Below are 20,439 nucleotides of genomic sequence, written 5' to 3'. Positions count from 1 at the left end.
AATTTAAGTTGTTTGAGGAAAACTGGAAAATAAGCTGGCAGAAGTTAGGTTTTAAGCCAACATCTTACAGCCATAGATCTCAAAATGGATATAATACATGACCAAAAGAATTATAAGAGAACAAGATCTAGAAGTAACCATGAAAGATAAACTAGATAATTTTATACCAAAGAATTGACAATGTATTTTCATAAACAAAATCAATACAACTGGATTATGAGCTATCATCTAGGAAAACTTGGCAAAACAATTCTTTAGGAAGGGTATCATAATCAATATAAACAGAAAAATAACAAGACTATTCGATAGAAAAGTGATCAAAGGATATAAAGAAAAAATTCTCAAAAGAATTACTAATTATTAACAATCATCTGAAAAACTGCTCCAAATAAAATAAGAAATGTTTGAGAAAAATTTCTATGTCTGTAATTGTAAGATAATGACAAGAGTTTCTTACTAATTTATTATGTCAACAAGAACTCACACCATAACAACACTGAAAGAGGACTGAAGTTATCACCTACTTCCTGACAGACAGACAAATGGACTAAAGTATGAAAAATGAGATACATTTTTGGGGTAAAGACACTACCGAAATTTGTTTTGCTCAACTAAACAAATTTTCAGAAGCACTTAATTTTGGGTTTTTTCCCTTTTGAGGAAAGTGGAAAAAAGCAAGTGAGAGCAAATAAACCACTGCTGGATGAAAATAAAAGTTAAATAACCAAAAGGTAAAAAGCAAAATAAAAAACTGAGGTTTCTCCTTACGCTGACAAAAATGGCAAAGATGGCAAAATATGAAAATAGTTTACACTGTAGAATGATAGGCACATAACACACTGTTGTGGGTCTCTGATCTGCCCCAACCATGAGAGCAATTTAGAATTTTACTTTTAAAAAACGGCTGAAAAAAAAAAAATAAAGTTTCAAATTGCTCTATCCTTTGCCAATATCTTTTCTTCAATTTCCAGATTACGATCATCATCATTCAGCATCCAGTTTCATTTTTTCTCCTGTGCTTCTCTGAATTATCAATAGTTATCATTACATTCAATTATTTTTTTGTGTACCACAATTAGCCATTCACCAATCAATGGGACTTTTATTTCTTGTTCTTTGCTACCACAAAAAGGCTGCTATTAATATATTTATTATATTATGTATATGGTATATAGTGTATATGGGGCCTTTTTAAAATCTCTTTGGGGTGTAGACCCAGTAATGGGATTAATAGATCAAAGGTTATGGACATATTACTATGTGCTGTAAGAAATGATGACTATTAACAATTCAGAGAAAGGCAGGAAAACATTTACATGAACTGATGCATTTTAGCCAGAGCCTAAAAAACAGACTACAATGTTATTTCTTTTAAAAACAAATAAATAAAACAATAGCCTTTTCTTTTTCAAAATACATGATGGTTTTAACATTTACCTCTGAAAAACCCTGTGTTCCAAATTTTTCTCCCTCCCCCCTTACCTAGACAGCAAGCAATCAATATAGGTTAAATATGTATAATTCTTCTCAACATTTCCATATTTGCCATGCTGCACAAAAAAATCAGATCAAAAAAAGAAAAAAAGGAAAAACAAGCATGCAAACAACAAAAAAAGTGGAAATATGCTGTGATCCACATTCAGTCCCTGTACTTCTTTCTGCATGCAGACAGCTTTCTACCCTACAAGTCTAGTGAAATTGGCTTGAGTCACCTCATTGTTGAAAAGAGCCATGTCCATCAGAATTGATCGCATAATCTTCTTGTTGCTGTAAACAATGTTCTCTTGGTTTGACTCAATTCACTTAGCATCAGTTCATGTGAGTCTCTCCTGGACTTTCTGAAATCATCCTGATTTTTTTCACATCCCCTCCAACCTATACCATATTTTCCTGTCAACTTAGCCAATCTGAGGTGTGAAACTACAATGTAATTTCAAAGGAGAAAAAAATGAAATCATCAAAGTACGATTCACGATTCTTCTTGTGCAGCAAAATAACTGTATGGATATGTATACATATATTGTATTTAACATTTTTTTTAAACATGTACTTTAACATATTTAATATGTATTTGTCTACCTTGCCATCTGGGGGAGTGGGTAGGGGGAAGGAGGGGAAAAGTTGGAACAGAAGGTTTTGCAAGGATCAATGTTGAAAAATTACCCATGCATATATCTTGTAAATAAAAAGCTATAATAAATAATTTAAAAAAGAAAAAAATGAAATCAGATGCTGAGTAATTATGATGATCATGTTTAGTTTTGGTGAATAAGAAAAAGATATCTCCCTCCCTCATTTATTTGCCCGGGTGGAGGAAAGGGCAGAGAATAGGGGAGTGGATATTGTATTTATTATTAAACATGAGAATTCCATCAAAATGATCCTGGAATCTTTTTTTTTTTCTTTTTCTTCTTCTTCTTTTAAAATTATTTGTAATAAGGAAAGACTTTTTGGATAGGGATTTAGTTAGAAATAAAGATTGCCAAGAAATTGATGAAATTTTAAAAAAATACCTGAGTTCAAATCTGGCTTCAGATACTCAATACTTCCTAGCTGTGTGACCTTAGGGCAAAAGTCACTTAACCCCAATGCCCCAGCAAAAAAATAAAATAAAATAAAAGAAGAATGTTCTAGAGGAGACTGACACTTCAGTGGACAGTTGGGCTAGGTGGATTAATCCTTTCCAATTCAGAGTATTTCATGTAAGTACAACCGTAGATGAAGAATTAACTCACCCCCCCCCCAAAAAAAACCTAAGAAGCATTCAGTTCGCTCTTTCTCTGTCCCTAACAAAATATTTAATACAAAAAACATACCTTTTAAAAAATGAAAAAATATTCTTTTCAAATACAAATGTTATTGAGATTAAGAATGTTTAAAAGCATTACTAAATGTTAAAATACTAAAAAATTCTAAAAAAGTTTTCTGTCATTTATTTGATGCATAACTACATAATACTGGACATGGATTATGTGGGTCTATAGACTCACAGACATGTAGGACAAAAAAGCCATTCCAATATAGAGATGGTCCAAGGAAGTAAAGAAAGAATTCTCAAAAGAATTGTCAATTATTGACAACCACATCAAAGAATGTTCTGACTCACTAATAGATATGCAAATCAAATCAAAACAGCCCAGATGTTTCTTCATTCCACACCCAACAAATTGGCACAGATGACAAAAGATGGGGAAAGAGGGAGGAGTAAATAGTGAGAAAACTGGCATAGTAGTATATTGTTAGTTGAGTTATGAATCAGTGCAACCATTCTGGAAAGCAATTTGGAATTATACAAATGAAGTGACTGAAATGTTCAAATCCTGTTGACCTAATAGATTCCAGTTACACAATTTGTTTAGCCATTTTTATATTGATAAGAGCCATTTCCCACAAAAACTGCTGCTATGAATAGTTTTGGGTTTTGTGGGCTTTTCTTTTTAATTTTATATCCCAAGGGAGTATTGCTTTAAGAAATGAACATGATGAATACAGAGAAATGTGTTAAGATTTATAAGATCTGATGCAGAATGAAGTAAGCAGAGTCAAGACAAATTATTTCTGCAAAATTATAAAAACAATCATGGCTTCTAAAAAGAGATGAGGTAGGTGGTGTCCACAGGGACGGAATATATATATATTCAAACTTTTTTGACATAGTGAGCTGTTCCCTCCTTACCTTTTTCTTTAAAAAATATTTGTTAAATAGATTACAATTGTTTACATGTCATATGATATCATGATAATTATTGTTATATGAGATGGTTCTTTGGAGAAGAAATAATGGGAGAAATTCTGGTAATGCAAGAAATATTATTTTTTTCAAAGATAAGTCTACAGAATTTGACATTAAAAGGGAGTCGTTCCAGTTCCAATGACCTTGTGATGAAGAGAGCCATCTATACCCAGAGAGGACTGTAGAACCGAGTGTGGTTCACGACATAGCATTTTCACTTTTTGTTGTTGTTTGCTTGTATTTTATTTTCTCTCATTTTATCCCTGTTTGATTTTTCTTGTGCAGCAAGATAATTGTATAAATATGTATGCATATATTGGATTTAACATATATTTCTACCATGTTTAATTCTATATTGGACTATTTGCCATTTGGGAAGGAGAAGGGGGAATTGGAAAACAAGGTTTTGCAAGGGTTAATGTTGAAAAATTATCCATGTACATGTTTTGAAATTTTTAAAAAGGGGAGCCACTAAGAGTCAGTAGACTAGGTTAAACTCATTTTATTGTAAACATCTACTGAAAATAGTTCAATAGTACAAATAATCATAAATCTATCTAGGTTAATACAAAATGCATGACATACAGTTCCATTCAGATCTCTAACTGCCACGAGGCAGGCACTGGAAATCAAACTCCACTTTCCAGATGAAGTTGAAGCAGACTGGGATAAGCAATTTCATCAAGATCACCAAAATGGTAAATAAGCAGCCCAGACCCTCTTCCAAGGAAAGTGTTGGACTATGGCACATATTTGTATTTTGTCTGGATGTTACCTCTGTATGTTAGCACATGTTTGAAAATCCAGTTAGAAATAGTTCATCACAGTTCCCCCCAACCCACATGTATATGTTGAATTCACAGAGCTTAAAAAAAAAAAAACCCTCAATAAAAAACCAAGTTGGATGAAGCTTACCTAAAAGTAGAAAATCAGAATGTACACACTACAAAAAATTATGATACATAGTAGAAGTAGGACTATAAAATACGGCAATGCTTTTCCCTACGTAAATCACTCAGTAAACATCTATTAAGCACTTACTATGTACCAAGCACAATGTTAGGTCCTATGGAAACAAAAATAAAATAATCCCCACCTGTGAGAAATTACTATTCCAGTGTGTCCAGTGAGGACACAACCAACACACATAGCAACATGTACAAAATACAAGGTAATTTAAATTTAGTAAAATCACTAGAATATGGGGAGGGGATATATTTCATCTTTATCATTTTAATAATCTCTGAAAAACGTCCTCTCTGAACCTCATTTTCCTTATCTGCAAAATCAGAGCGCTCTTACTCTACAGCAATAAAAGTATTTTATAAATATGAGCCATTATATGAATATTTAACAACAACAATAAAATTTTTACAAGTATCACTAAATAACACTTACCACACAGTTATATTGCTAATGCAGGGCATGACTGGTGCTTGGAGCAAAATAAATCAGACTGCACATGAGCATAGGGACAAGATTGGTTGAAACCCCATGCAGGCAAGCCAGTATGAACCTAATGATAAAGAGGAAGAGTATGGGGACTTACTGGATAATCAGCTCCTCCATTCCCTTACCTAAAAGCCTTACATATTGATGCTTTTAATAAAATAACTCTTTCTTGATCTGCAAAATGGAGAACTTTTGACTAAATGCCCTGAGGCCCTACTTCCTGGTCTAGATCTAGGAATTCAAAGAACACGAAGAAACAAAATCTCTAATAAATTTTATCTTTAGGGAACCACCTCCCAGTTTTCAGATATCCAAGGGGCCACACCAAAAACATTAACTTCTAATAAACAAGTCATCTTTCATGATTCAAAAACACATGTAGTGAGGCCCATTAAGAACAGGACCCTGTGCTAGAAGCAGTCTCCTCCCACAAGGAACTTTAGCCTAGCAAGACAAAACACACAAAAAGATGAAACAGAACAATCTGACGAACAGAACCAAATGTTTAAGAGGAGTCCAAGAAGATCACAAAAAGATAGTTAAATCTCAGACATTTTTGTTATGCTTGTTGGGGGAAAGGAAGGTTGAAAAGAGGCAAAGCCCTACTAGGGCCCTAGTGGATAGAACAGAAAATGTCAGGAAAGCATTCCAACAGGATAGAGTGAGGATAAAAAGCTTAACAGGAGCTTTGACATGCAAGTGTAGGTTTAAGAATCAAGTTTTTATAAGGTAGGAGACCCATGATGTAAGAAGGAATGTTTTAAAAAAAAAACTTAAGGGACAGCTAGTTGGTGCAGTGGACAGAGCACCCAACCCTGAAGTCGAGAAGGCCCGAGTTCAAATCTGACCTCACACACTTAAACATTTCCAAGATGTGTAACCCTGGGCAAGTCACTTAACCCCAACTGCCTCACCACAAAAAAAGAAAAAACAAAAACAAAACAAAACAAAAACTTAGTACTCAAGGGAAGTTTCTCATGAAGTTTTCTAATCAAATTTAGATCACAATAAAAACTCTTGAGTGTCTAATACCATGAGAACCAAACGAAACAAAATGCTGATTTCAAAGACAAAATATAAAATGCAAATAATCAAATAAGTGACTTTCTTCAATGATCTGATGTAGTTTTTCTAGAAAATAAACCTTTTATTTATTAGCTGGTAACCTAAGAAGAGGAGTTCTTATTGGACTTCTTGAACTTGTTTGTTACAAATACGTTGATAATTATCAAACAAAACTTTATAACTTTGTTACAAAAAAAAAAAAAAACTTTTGACAAGTTATATTTCATGTACCTGGCTCCCTTTGTAATCCTGTATATTTTGTGGATTTACGATTCTGAGAAGGGGTCCATAGGCTTCATCAACTGATGTCAAAAGGGTCCATGACACAAAAGAAGTTAAATATCCTTGATGTAAAGGTAAAGTCCCATTATGGCTGCTCTACCATCTAAATATTCTGATTAGCCCTCATTTGTCCATAGTATTTTGTAAAATTCTGTGGATTTTAAATTATGGGAGGTTCCTAGCACCCTGAAAGTATCTAGGCTTATATATTTGAGTTTATATTACATATTACTCTTTATATTATACGTGTACCACATACGTTGTTGTCTCCTGGAGAACAAGTACCATTCATTTATCTCTGTATTGGATCTAAAGCCTGTAACAGCATATATTGCAAACAGCAGAGGTTTAATAAATATTTCTGGAGTAAAATGATATAATACAAAGAAAAATATACCACACTATGAGAACTTAGTGATCAGATAATAAACAATATTTGCATTACATTCAAAGCCCAGAAAGGGTTCAAACATCTGACAAGAACCTCTGATAAATAACAGAGAGTTGTTAATAGATCTGTATTTCAAGTTAAGGGAAGTTTTCCCATTAAAAGACAAGAGTCCTTAGAAATCACCATAACTTAGCAAAGTAAAACAATCCCAATTTATTAACTACACAGAAAGCAGGAAAAGCAAAGTGAGCAAAGACTTATTTCTGCAGTAATTCCAAGTCTTAAAAGCTATTTTTCTTTAAGTGTAACTGAATCATTTTTGAGCCTCCGATTACAAATTTTCATTCTAGAGCCTGGGTTTCTAAAATATATCCTTCTCTTCCCCCATTGTGATTGTACAAAGAGGAAGGGATTCCCTTGGGAGGTCATCTTAAATTACTAGCTAAACAGAAATAAAATAAGTGTGGAAGTATACTCTTAGCCACCACCTGATACTTCCGGGCTTGCTTTTGTTTTCTATTATTTAGACTTGTGACTCAACCATAAGCATTTAAGTCTAATTTGTCAGTTCATCTAGGGGTTAGACTACATTGCTCAAGTTCCCTCCAATACTAATGGACTGAATTTAACTGTAGTACAGATAATATTTTATCGCTTCAATTTAAGATAAAACACTGGCAAAATTCCTAGATGTGCAAACAATAGAAATAAACAGGCAGCGCTTTACTGTCTAGTCCCTACCAATTCCTAGGGGACTTCTCCAGTGATCCCTATTACTTCTAGGATCAAATATCAAGTTCTCTGGCACGTAAAGCCCGTCACAACTTGACCCCTTTAAGTTCTATTAGTCTCCCTGCAGTTTCCTCAAAAATGATGCTCCAGATCCTGAGTCCAGGACCAAAATGACTCCCACTTCCCCTCTAAATATTCCATTAGTCTCTCGATTAAAACACAAACAAAAAACCTCCCTGAGGTAGGAACAGGTTTGTCTTAGTATGCCCAGTGTTTAGCACCGTGCCTGGTACATACAAGTGCTTAATAAATGCTTGCTGAGTGACTAGAAAAACTGATAACTGGCTCTGCTCTCAAGTTGCATCCTCATCTGAAATGCTGCTTCTTAAAGTTTTTTGAGTCTTTGGGGGTCCTTGTTTTTCCTATTTTGAACCCCCATCTACACCTACATCTACTCAAGTCAGTTCCATCTAATGGCAAGTTCCAAAGAGGAATTTGGAGATTTAGAAAATCTCCAAAAACTTGAGGGGCAACTTCAGATAAGTTTAGACATTCTAAGTATAAAACTTCACACTAAGAATTATTTTTAAAAAACATTGAGTATTTCCCCTAAAATAACAAGTGTTTATTACTGAGTCAGACAAGACCATTATTTCACACTATTAAAAAAAAAAAGTCCCACCCAGAGCTTTAATGATCCTAGTGGAGGTGGGGGGAGGGAAGGGCTGAAGGTAACCACTAACCTATGTCAACTATGTCAACCTAGGTCAGTATCTATGTCAATTTCTTTCATTCCTTTCTTCAAACAAAGAAGAAACCACCAGCAAGCTCTGGATAGCAAGGTGCTGTACTGACAATTCATCCCACTCAAGACAGTGATTTGCAAAAGGGAGGAGGGGACCTTCAGCAAACAACACCTACTTAATTAAGCACATGAGGCCAGTAGTGGTTTAAGCTTTTACAGTTATAGATGTCAATCATTTCTACCACACTGAACATCAATTACAACCTTAGTCATTTTTTGAAGACAAAACTCTAAAAGCTAAGGACCTACATGTGCCAACTTTAATTTCTATAGAATCCAAACTTAAGATCTCTTCTACATACGCTAAGCTTGAAACTGCTGGAGTTAATCCTGTACCACTGAAGGCAATTTTTAGTATTTAACATCTTGGTAACCCCAATTTCCATAGTCATGTCCCCAATTTTCCTATTTTCAAGGCTAACATGCTTTGGTAATACTAAGCATTCGTGGAGCTCTAGTGCTATAATTGTCCATTTATATAAAAGTAGCAGTCCTTACTACCCACCCCACCCCCAAATGGGAAAAAAGGGAGAAAGAAACAAAGGGATTTATCCAAGTCACAAAAATTTTAAGATAATTTACTCAAGATTTGGTTATCAATTTCTAGCAAAAAATATAAGACCCTCACTTCTCTCTGGCTGCTAGCCACTTTCTAATGCTTTCCAAATTTCTTAATGTTTCTTCTAAAAGGGATACTGTAATAAATTAAAAAAAAAAAAAAACACAAAACAAAAACCCCCAACAACTACTCAGATAAAAGATCTGCTAGAAGGAGGTGGAGAGAATGGATAACACGGATGCCTGTGAAATAGTCCATACTCAATTGTTCCCCGCATCTCACCACAAGAAGAAAATATGGGGAAAAGGGGATGTTAGGTTTTGATATAGAGCAAAATTTGGAAAGAATAAGGTCTTCAGTGCCTCTGGATGAAATATGTTCAGTCCAGGATTTCTCCTCTCTACACCAAGTTCCACTGGGGCCAGGAAAATAGTGTTTACTCTTTGTACCTGAGCGCCCAGCAGAGTGCCTACACAGTAGGTACACATTATTTTCTAAATTAACCTAATCCTTCCTTCATGACACATACCAGAGACAGCATGAATAGTTAATATCTCAAACTAGTTTAAATAATATATGCTCCCCAATCAACAACTGTTATATACTACCAGACTGCAATAATTTCCAGCATGTCAGAGTTCTTGCCCAGTTCTCTTGGGATAAAATGTAAACTACTCCTTTGATACATACTTTATGAATTTATTACATACTTCGTGTTTTGTTTTCTCTTAATCTTCAAGCCCTGGGCTATAGAAGTTTTAGGAAATTAATCCATAATCTTGTTGATTTCTTTAGCTTTGAGGTCAATTTGTAGCTCCATAGGGATACATATAATAAAATATAAAAATATAATTAAAAAAAAGATGTGCTCTGGATTCTAAATGAAGATGGAAGAAATATAATACTAGTATATATAGAGAAAACTCCCAATTTTTTTTTTTTTTTTTTTGTCTCTACCTCCACTCAGTACACAATCGAGCATCCTTTGAATGACCCTGTTTGGGTCTGAAATGGAAATAATACATTTGATTTAAAGCAGAATCTTTAAGGAACTTTTTGCTTACAAAGCTGCAAATCAACCAATCTACAAAACCCCGAGATGCTCAAGATTTAGTATTAATTTTGGACAAAAAGAAAAACATGCTTGGCTAAACTAAGAGCCAGAGGAGACCTAAGATGTCACCTACATCAACTCTCTTTTACAGATGGGGAAACAAGGCATAGAGAAAGAAGTGACTGACCTGTAGTCACACAAGTAGGAAGCATGTAAGGTGGAATGTGAGGCAAGTCTTCCTCTAAAGCTATAATCTTTCTAATGTATTAGGCTTAAAGATTGAGCTTAAGTAAGCCTTTTAAATGCCACAGTAACTCAGACAGTCTATATAGACCCATTTTACTCTCAATTCAACTATACATGTCCTAAGCAAGGAAAAAAACAAGCTACCACACATGTGATCACCATAATTCATACTGAAGGGGTACAAAAAGCTATGTGAAAAACCTGCCAAAGGCAAGACAATTAATATGCTATTCAAATTAATTTTTATTAAATAGGGTCCCAAACACTCACCAATCAAGACCTCATGCTATAGAATTACATTAAGTATTTCTGGCTAATTAGTATCATTTGTGCATATACAAAAAGAATCCTTTCATTTTGAGCTTTTTCCAGGCCAGTACATTAACACTGACAACTTTTCATTCAACAAAGATACTTTTTCTTTTAAAGGGTGATGGTAGAGAGATGGAGAGAGGGATTTTTACTATAACTCAGGATTAAACAAGGAACTGGATACCTTTATTAGCTACTGTTGTTATTAACCTAGCAAAGTAATTCTTTTTAAAAAGCAAAGGGAAAAAACCCTACACACCCTTAGAAGAAATAACAATGTTCATACTCTTAACTCGTAAAAACAGTTATGAAGTAACCAATAATTACAACAACAACAAAAAAGCCAATGTGGTTTCCTCCAGTTAATAAGTGACATTTTTATTGACCAGGGAACGGAGCTATTTTTTTTTTTTTGGAAGGTTCCCCCTCCCCCCAGCACATTTCCCCCCATAAACTAAAAAAGTCAGAAAGGGAATAGGGTCAGTGCAATTCCCCCTCCGAGCCCCTGCCCTTCTCGGCTTTTGCCCCTGGAGGCAACTTGGCAGCGAGAGGAAAGATGCTCCCGGCGGGGAGAGAAAGATCCTGGGCGGCAGCCCCTGGGTCTGCATCGGCCCCCTGGGGAAAGTGAAGGGAGGAAGGGGGTGGGGAGTAAGAGGAAAAGGGGGGGAGCAAGAGGGAAAAGGAGGGGGAACAAGAAGGGAGGAGGAAGCAAGAGAGAGAATAGAAAGAAAGAAGGGAGGGACGGAGGGAGGGGGACGGAGGCTTCAGGAGCAGCCCCCCGCCGCCGCCCCCGCCCGCGCCCCCACCTGGGCCTGGACCGCCGCCTCGGCCGCTCCCCGCTCCCCGCACCCCCCGCGCTCCGCTCGCTCGGCGGCCGCGCTGCAGCTCCCGCCGGGCCAGGCTTGCGGCCTAACCGCCGGGCGGGCTGGGCCAGGCCGCGGCCTCCTCCTCCCTGCCTCCCGCGCCCGCCCGGCGGGCCCGGCCTCCCTCCGCACACACGCCGCCCGCCGCGGGGCGGGAAGCCTCCTCGCCTCGGCCCGGCCCGCCCTCGGCCCTCGGCCCCGGTCCCGATCGCCTCCCCGGGCCCGGAGGGTGCGGGGCCGCCTCCTCCTTTAGCGCCGCCGCCGCCTCACCCTCTGCCGCCGCCGAAGCTGCTGTAGGCCCGATCGTCGTAGGTATCGAAGTCCGCCATTTGCCGTCTCCGCTCCGAGAGGAACCAGGGCGAGCGAGGAAGGACCCCGCAATATAACTCTCCCCCCCCGCCCCGCCCCGCGGCCGGGGCTGCCCGCCGCGCTGCCTGATCGCAAACCGTCCTCACGCACGCACGCAGGCACGCACGCAGCCGCCGCTGCGGCGGCCGCAGCCGCGGCAGCAGCACGGGGCGCACGCACGTACGCACGTACGCACGCCCGCCGCGCCGCGCCGCCACGCCGCGCCCGCCGCCCTGCGGCTCGGCTGGGCTGGGCTGGGCTGGGCTGGGCTGGGCTCGAGCAGATACCCCCCTCCCTCCACCCTCGGCTTTCCTCCCTCCTCCCCCCCTCCCTTCTCCTCCCTGGCTCCTCCGGCGGCTTCTGCGCGCCCCCCGCCCTGGCCCCATTGTGTGCTGGCTGGCCTCCCTCCGACAGCGCCCCCGCCTGCCTGGTGGGCCTAGTGCGCCACGCGCCTCTGGCCTCGCGGCGGGGGCTGTCACTCACTGGGAGAACCGGGCGGGAGACTGGGGACGCGGGTTCGAATCCCCCTGGGGCTCCCTTCCCCCACCCTCCACGACTCCCCTCCCTCACGCTCCGGACCTCGCTTTCCCTTTCTGGAAAAGTAAAGGACGGCCCCGCCCTCCTGTCTATCCCGAGGTGGGGGAGAGGGGTCCTGGTCTGCATTGTTGCGGTGTTCACCACATAAAAAAGTTAGTTTTTTAACCCCATTTCCATTTACCCATAGACCCGTGCCCGCTAGCCCATGAGCCCTTTCCTGTCACTAATGGGGGGAGGTAGAACGGCCTTGGACCCTCGCAGACCCAGAGCTCTTAGTTGGCACCTACTGTGTACCCCCCCCCCGCCCTGAGACCCCAAAGGCCATCTATCCCACCCCCCCTCTTTTTACAGATGAGGACACAAACGCCGGAGTCGCGATTTGAACTCACGTCCTCCGACTCTAAAGTCCGCTCTCTACTCAGTCTGACACGTGTGGGTCAGTTTCTAGGGGCGGCTCCCTGGTCCCGGAGGGGACGTGTTTGCGGACGTGGTGGGGAAGGAGCGCCAATGCACATTTTTGAAGGTGTCCATCCAAAACCCCGATATTAAAAAAAATAAAGTGCCAGTACAGCAATTTTTGAGAAGACTGGATGATCTCCTAAAAATCCCCCATCGCTCCAAACCTAAAGGACCTTTCTTGTTCTCAGATTTCCTGAGCAGCCTCCGTTTATTCAGGGCTCACTCCGGACACTGGCCGGATCCTAGCTGGAATAAACTTGAGACCACCCAGTCCTTTTAATTGAGAGCAAACAATTCAGCCCAAACCCGGAAATATTTGTCCGAGGTCACAAAGCTCCTAAGCTGCCTCCCGAGATCAAGTTCAGAACCAATGCCACCGGGATCTTGTGTTTCTGCCCCTCCCCCCCCCAATAATTCCCCCTTCCACCCTTTTCATTTTTATTCTTTGTTATTAGAGATAACTTTAAAAAAAAATCCATCTCAAAGAAAGAGAACCGATGAACTCTGAATGCAGATTTAAGCATACTTGTTTCACTTTATTTTTTCTTGTGTTCATTTTGTGTGTTCGTGTTTTCTTTTGCACCATGGATAATATGGAAATACGTTTTGCATCACTTCACATGTATAAATCATATCGAATACTTTTTCAAGGGATTGGGGGAAGGGAGAGAATTCAGAATTCATTTTTTTTAAACGAACGTTAAATTTTAAAAATGTAATCGGAAAATATTTAACAAAAATATATTTTTAAAAATACAAAGAAAATGTCATTGGATAGCAGAAGGGAAGAAAGGGCATGAAAACAAAAGATTTCAATAAAAAGTATCTTGGAAAAAATTTTAGAGCACGAGTTTGGAGAAGATGTCTATGATCCTTCGATTTCTTCACCAGCTCCATCATCTCCTTCGGAACTTTAGCGTCCCTGACACTAGGATTATAGATTTAGAATTGAAAGGAACTTGGAAGTCATCTTTAGCTAAACTCAATTTACAGGTGAGGGAACTGAGGCTCAGGGAAGTGAAGTGAAAGTGTCCAAGGGCATTGAGGGAAGTGTCAGAAATGGATTTGGAAGCCTGGTCCTAAGGAACCTTTTCATTCTCCTTGGGAACTTGCCTCCACTCCCAGAAGTTCCTGGACTATTCCAGATAATAGTGTCTCTTCCCTCTCCCTTCACCCCCCATCAGTTTGAGCTGTAGAATCACTGGCTGTGTCCCTCCTGTGGTGCTGCTGTCTAGTTGCTCCCTGTGTATCTTCCCTCCAGAAAGTCATGAAAGATGTCTGCCATCTCTCCTGGCACCTAACACAAGACTGGGGCATATTCTAGATACTCACATACTGATAGAGTTGCTTTCCTCTGCTTGCTTATTCCTCCCCTGGATTCTTAGGGATCAACTTTCATGAGCATCCCAAGAGGCAGTTTTGGAGATTCCATGCTTGCTGTGTGATGTTAGACAAGTTGCTTCCTCAGGTCTTTAGTCCTCAACTTCCCCCTCCTCCTCTGCAAAGTAAGAAGGTTGGATTAGAAAATCTTCAAATTTCCTTAGTCTGAGTGCCTGCCACACAGTGAGAGAGAGAAAGAGAAAGAGAAAGAGAGAGAATTAGAAAGAAAAAAAAAAGAAGAAAAAAGAAGATAAAAAAGAAAAACCTTTCTCCAATTCTGTAAAATAAAAGCTCAATGGTCTCTGAGATCCCCTCTAGATCTAAAACTGTGAATCTGTACCATCTCTCTCTGTCTCCATTTTCTCTGTCTCTTTCTTTCGCTGTCTCTCTGTTGCTATCTCTTATCTCTGTGTCTCTTTCTGTGTGTGTCTCTCTTGACTGTCTCTCTTTGACTCTCACCCTGCAATAATAATTGAAATGGGAATTTTGAGCTGCTTCATTTTCCCAAGTTGGACTAATTTGCCCCTTCACTGAAATCCTATGTATTTTACACTGGGAAATGAATATAAACTACTTGTATTTTTGTTCTTCTTCCCTGGTTATTTCTACCTTCTGAATCCAATTCTCCCTGTGCAACGAGAACTGTTCGGTTCTGCACACATATATTGTATCTAGAATATACTGTAACCTATTTAACATGTAAAGGACTGCTTGCCATCTGGGGGAGGGGAAAAATCAGAACATAAGTGAGTGCAAGAGATAATGTTGTAAAAAATTACCCTGGCATGGGTTCTGACAATAAAAAGTTATTTAAAAAAAATCCTATGTATTTTATTTTATGCATTTTAAAAAGCATTGTTCTAAGAAGGGGTACATAGATTTTAATAATTCTATGAATTTAATAATAAATATTAATACTTTAATAATAATAATGACAGCTGTCAAAGGGGTCCATGAAACACACACACAAAATTAAGAACCACAGTTCTAGATTCTCAGCTGATGACAATTCTTTGCCCTGCTACCTATGAAAAACCCTTGGAAGTTCATCTCCTGTTGTTTGTGGTTGAGGTCTCCAGAATGGGTCTCTCACTTGGTTTAGGAGCACAATTTAGAGAGGGCATGAAGTGTCCCAGCCGATGGCAGCAGCAATGGCTGCTAACCCGCCATCAGATATAAAACCTGCTGCTTTGCCCAAGAGGAATGGAGGACTCATCTTTGCGCAGAACCCATCCCAGATCTTTTAGCGGGTTCCTGCTCAGTAATGAAGGTTATATTTCATCCTCATCATAAAGGGCACTTTGGATGATGAGGCATTCATTATATGGTACGGAAGCCTTAATTAGAACGGGCTAAGGGAGAGACCGCAAGCCCAAAATGGCAACCCACAGACCCAGTTAGACCGGCTTCTAGCTAACTGGAAGAGGAAAGCAAAGAGATGAAGTCAGGGCATTTTATGAATAGGAAACAGATATCATCCTCCTCATCATCATCATCTTCATTATTATATTACTGAGTGGGCCTTCCCTCACTCATTAATCATATGGAAAGAGATGTGAGGGCTGTAATGGTGAGATGAAAATCAAATCAACCTTAAATTCACTCTTTGAAAGAACCTTGAAGCATTTAGAATGCTTGGTCTGTTTCCTAAGTTTGGGTTAATTATATATCAGGAGTGCAGTCAGTGGGATGCTTCTGTGTTATTATTCCGTGCATAATGGCAAGGTCCACTTTAGCTAAGCAGGCTTTTTAAATGCCTCTTGATAAGAATCTTGTTATATATTATAAAAAGATGCAAGAATAATTGTAGCCTTAACTGATAGAGATAATGATTTATGGTGGGTAAAGGATCATATTTGACCCTCCTAGAATTTTACAGCCAAAAAGGATGTTGGAGATCACAACAAGCCTTTGCAATCAATAATTAGGGCAAGTAGATCTCCGTTTGATGATGGAGGAAAATGTGGCCTGGAAGGATGGTTAGTGGAGATAAGACTGGAGTCCTTGTCTCCTTGTCTTCCCAAAGCAGGCTGATTTTATGGATATAAAACTTAACAGATATATCTTGACAGCTTTTTTTTTTATTTCAACAATACCATAATAATAAGGATAATACAGCAGCAAGTTGAATGTACTCTATTTGTCTCCCACACAGCATCTCCACAACATTTCCCCAATAGTGGTGGTCCTCCAGCCTTTGTTTCTGCTTCTACTGAGGGGGAGCCCACTACCTGCTACCTCCTACTTTTGGAGAGCTCTTCCAGGCTTGTGTCACCTGCTAACTGGATAAACATATCACCTATGCCTTCACTTAAATAATTAATAGTAATCAGCACAGATGGAGCAGGTTGATGTGAGAGAGTTCTGGCTTCTGAGTCAGGAAGCCCTGTGTTCAGGTTTGGTCTTTGACACACGCTGGCCATGTGTACGTGTGTATGTGAGTGTGTGTGACCTTGGACTAATTACTTAATCAGGAACCTGAAAACTGATTGTAAACTTCAGAAATGATTCAGACTTTCTTTGTGTGGCTTAGACTCAATGGATTATCAATTAGACATCAATTAATAAGCTTCTATTAAAAACCTAATAGGCCATAGTAATGCAAAATCTTCGATAAAATAGTGCCTGCCTTCAAAGAGGCCTCCTTTTGTCCGAAGAGACGGTACATGCATGTTACAAGTTAGCCCCAGTCTACGTGCAAACACAGAACACACTCATCCATTGCCTGGATTTGCTCTCCATTGATCGATGCTGGGCCAGCCCTCATCACTAGGCCATTTTAGGACTTCTGCAAACCAAAGCCATGAACCAATGGTCCTACTCCTCACCCACCACACTAACCTATCTAACTTTAATTCAGTTCATTCACGGCAGCAAAGTCACCTTCTCTAGGCCTTAGAAAGAAAGCGTACAATGAAAACTTCCTTCTCTCAAGCTTACGTTCTACTGGGGGTGTGTAGCATATACAGATAAATGAAAAGAGCGACGGTAATTTGGGGAAAGAGTGAGTACTTCCTGGGAGGATCACGGAAGGCTTCTTGTAAGAGGTGATTCCTAAGAAGAGCCAAGAGTATGGAATCAAAAATTTGATTTTTAAGAAAGAGTCTGATGTCCTGTAGTCTCTTCCATGAAGCCTTCTTAGATTAATTAGAGGGAGATCTACAGGCTTATTCACTTTCCAATCAGATTGGGTTTGGACTCCTCCCGCCCTCTCCCGTATCCCAGCTTCTCTCGTTGAACTCCACTCTGTTTTGTATTTGCTTTGGCCCCACATCTAAAAATGCAATAAAATACACTTACCCATGATTTATATGTGGTGGAAATACCTTACTGCCCATTCTTGTATTGGCTTAAGGATTTTATTCTACTGTTTGTATGTCCTGGCTGTGTGTATCTGCCTCGATGTGGTCTAATTGGGAATGTTAGCTTCCGGAAATTCTCTCTGTAACTTAGCACTAGCTCCTGCATCATCAAGTGCTTAATAAAGGCTTTTGGTGATGATGATGGTGATGATGACAGAGGGGGTGGTGTTCATGATGTTGATGCTGATGAGGCTGTTGAGGAAGCTGCTTGTGTAGGCGATGACAATGTCAAGTCATCACCATGTTGTGATCACCACGTGGGGGAGCTACTGTTGATGAGCAGAGGGTGTAGTGCAAAGACCTCTAGCCCCAGAAGTCAGAATTTAAGAAATGGGACCTCAAATGTCATATATATAGTGCAACCCACGCCTGATGGAAGAAATCACATCTACTGTGACGTCAAGACCTACAGTGAGAGGAGAAGCCCATGACTTCCTAAGGTAGCGCTTTCTAATTTTAGACGGCTCCTTCCCAACCTAAAAACATGCTCCTCAGGCCTCCAATTTAATGGATTAGTACAAATGTTATATAGCACAAGAGGCAGAATGGGAGTCTGCCCCATTAATAAGGAAAATGTCTCCAGACAACTCTCTAAAATGCTTAAATCGCAGAGAAGGCTCAGATTGAGATTCTCTCATCGTAAAATGTAAGGCTAAGAATTACAATGTTCATTTGAATTTCATTGAATTTAATCTAACAAGCATATATTTAGGGCTTACCTTGTAAGTTCCTGGCACCTTGTCAATCATTGGAGATATAAAGACAAAATGAAAAGCTGTACCTGCCCTCAGAGAGTTTACATTCAACTAAGGGGTAACAACATTGACATTGCAAAGAACGTACAAGTTATATTCAACGATAAATATGAAGTAATTTGGAAGAGAGGACCAAAAATTGAGGATATCAAAAAAAGGCCAAGTACCAAGGAAATTTGGTGTAGTATGGTGAATAGAGAGCTCGGGACTTGAAGTCCAGAAGACCTGAGCTCAAATCTTGCCTCAGACACAATCAGTAGCTGTATGTCCCTGAACAAATCATTTCACTTCTTTTTGTCTCATTTTTCTCATCTGTAAAATGGGAATAATAATAGTCTCTTCCTCCTTGTGTTATTGAGTTAATAGATTAAAGTGCTTTGCAAACCTTAAAGCATTATATAAATGCCAGTTGTTGTTCTTGTTAAAGAATCAGAGTTGAGAAGGATGAAAATTGTGAGTGTAAGGGCAGTCTTTGTAAAAGAACAGAGGCAGGATAGTGTGAAAAGGACATTCTACCAGTGTGGGTAGAATGCATGCAAGGAAGGCATTATAAAGAATCATCTTGGGAAGGATAAACAAGCCAGATTTTGAAAGTCCTATAGGAGAGTTTGAGTTTGTACTTTATCCTTGTCCAAGGTTCTGAACCTTTCTTGTGTCTTGGACCCCTTGGGCTGTGTCTGGTGAGGTGTATAGACCCCTTTTCTACATCAAGTTTTTAAGTTATTTAATAAAAATATGCTGAATCAAAGAAGAAACCAATTATATTGAAATACAATTATCAAAATATTAGAAGAACAAGCTCAGATCTCAGATGAATAAATACCTGGTTCTTAATAAAAAGCAATAAGAAGCTAATGAGATTTCTTGAGCAAGAATTGTTGGAATTGTGCTTTAGGGATATCATTTTGGCAACTGAGTGGATGATGGAATGAAAACCAACTAATGGACTCTTGTGGAAGACCAATTAGAAGGCTAGTAGAATAGTCTAGGCAAGAGGTGAAGAGCATTTGAATTGAGGTGATAACCATGGGAATGAACTTTTCTCCAGTCTCAGAAGATAAGGAAGTCTGCCATCTTGCCAATGGCAACCTCTCTACTTTTGCCCCAGATCCCATCCCCTCCTGCCTCCTCCAGGATGTAGCCTCTTCAATCATCTCCTCTATCTCCCTATTTTTCAATATGTTCTTTATTCACCGGCTTCTTCCTGCTGCTTTCAAAAAATTCTAGGTCCAAACTCAAATAAAAATGGATAAAAGCCAAATGCTGACTTAGAAAATCACAAATTAGCATTATCTGCCATATTTTATTTTTATTTATTTTGTCAAACATTTCCCAGTTACATTAAAATCTGATTCTAGAACCCTGAAAGGTGATGAGTTTGATCTCCTTTGGCCTAGATAATGGCCATTCTAGACAAAAAAACTTTAAAAAAAACCCTTCATTGGACCTTACTCTCTCCTTAGGAAAACATCCCTCTCACAGCCAAATTCTTACATTCATGGAATCTGTTTTCATGTCTTCCACTCATTTTTCTATCTTTGTAATCAATCTTCTATTCCCAAATCTCAACTTTCTCTAAAATTACCAAAAATCTCTATAGAACTCTCTCTGACCTACTCCACCAAAATACTTGTACTATGGGTCTGCAGAAGAGCAATTTTCTTTTCCCACTAGTGTAACTCCTAAGCCCCAACTTGTGTGCTTTGAATTAACAATTTATAGATTTCATCAGCTCTTTAAAAAGGCATTTAATCAAATGGCATGCAAAAGCAGTAGTTAAAATAATACTTCTCCCCCCCCAATCAAAACCTGGATTATATTTTCCCAAAGTAATATGATAGTGAGCTACACACATATGGCCAAAGAGAGTCCTCGGCTAATAATATGGTGAGAATAAATTATATTACATAGAAATGATAGTTTGTCAAAAAAGCATAACAAAATGGTCAAAACCAGAATCCAAAATGCGTTATTTACAAGAAACTTATTTGAAACAGGCACACATGGAGTTAAAGTAAGAGACTAAAGTAGAGTATGTTATATTTCAGATGAAGTTAAAAAAAAAAAAAGAATGATAACAATCATGTAAAAAAAAAGTAAAAGC

At 39.2% G+C, this 20,439-nt stretch overlaps 1 protein-coding gene across 1 annotated transcript in view; it reads right to left on the bottom strand.

Moving 5' to 3' along the window:
- Positions 1-11,882, bottom strand: part of EIF4H (eukaryotic translation initiation factor 4H) — a 33,156-nt gene extending 21,274 nt beyond the window's left edge. Inside the window, exon 1 of the mRNA XM_051991948.1 lies at positions 11,765-11,882. Coding sequence (XP_051847908.1) covers positions 11,765-11,823 — 59 coding nt within the window. The 5' untranslated portion in view covers positions 11,824-11,882. The remainder of the gene's footprint in view (positions 1-11,764) is intronic.
- Positions 11,883-20,439: the final 8,557 nt, after the last annotated feature.

The sequence above is a fragment of the Antechinus flavipes genome, chromosome 4 (assembly GCF_016432865.1).
Source record: "Antechinus flavipes isolate AdamAnt ecotype Samford, QLD, Australia chromosome 4, AdamAnt_v2, whole genome shotgun sequence".
NCBI classification, from domain to species: Eukaryota; Metazoa; Chordata; class Mammalia; order Dasyuromorphia; family Dasyuridae; genus Antechinus; species Antechinus flavipes.
This window is presented reverse-complemented; position numbering and strand designations above follow the sequence as displayed.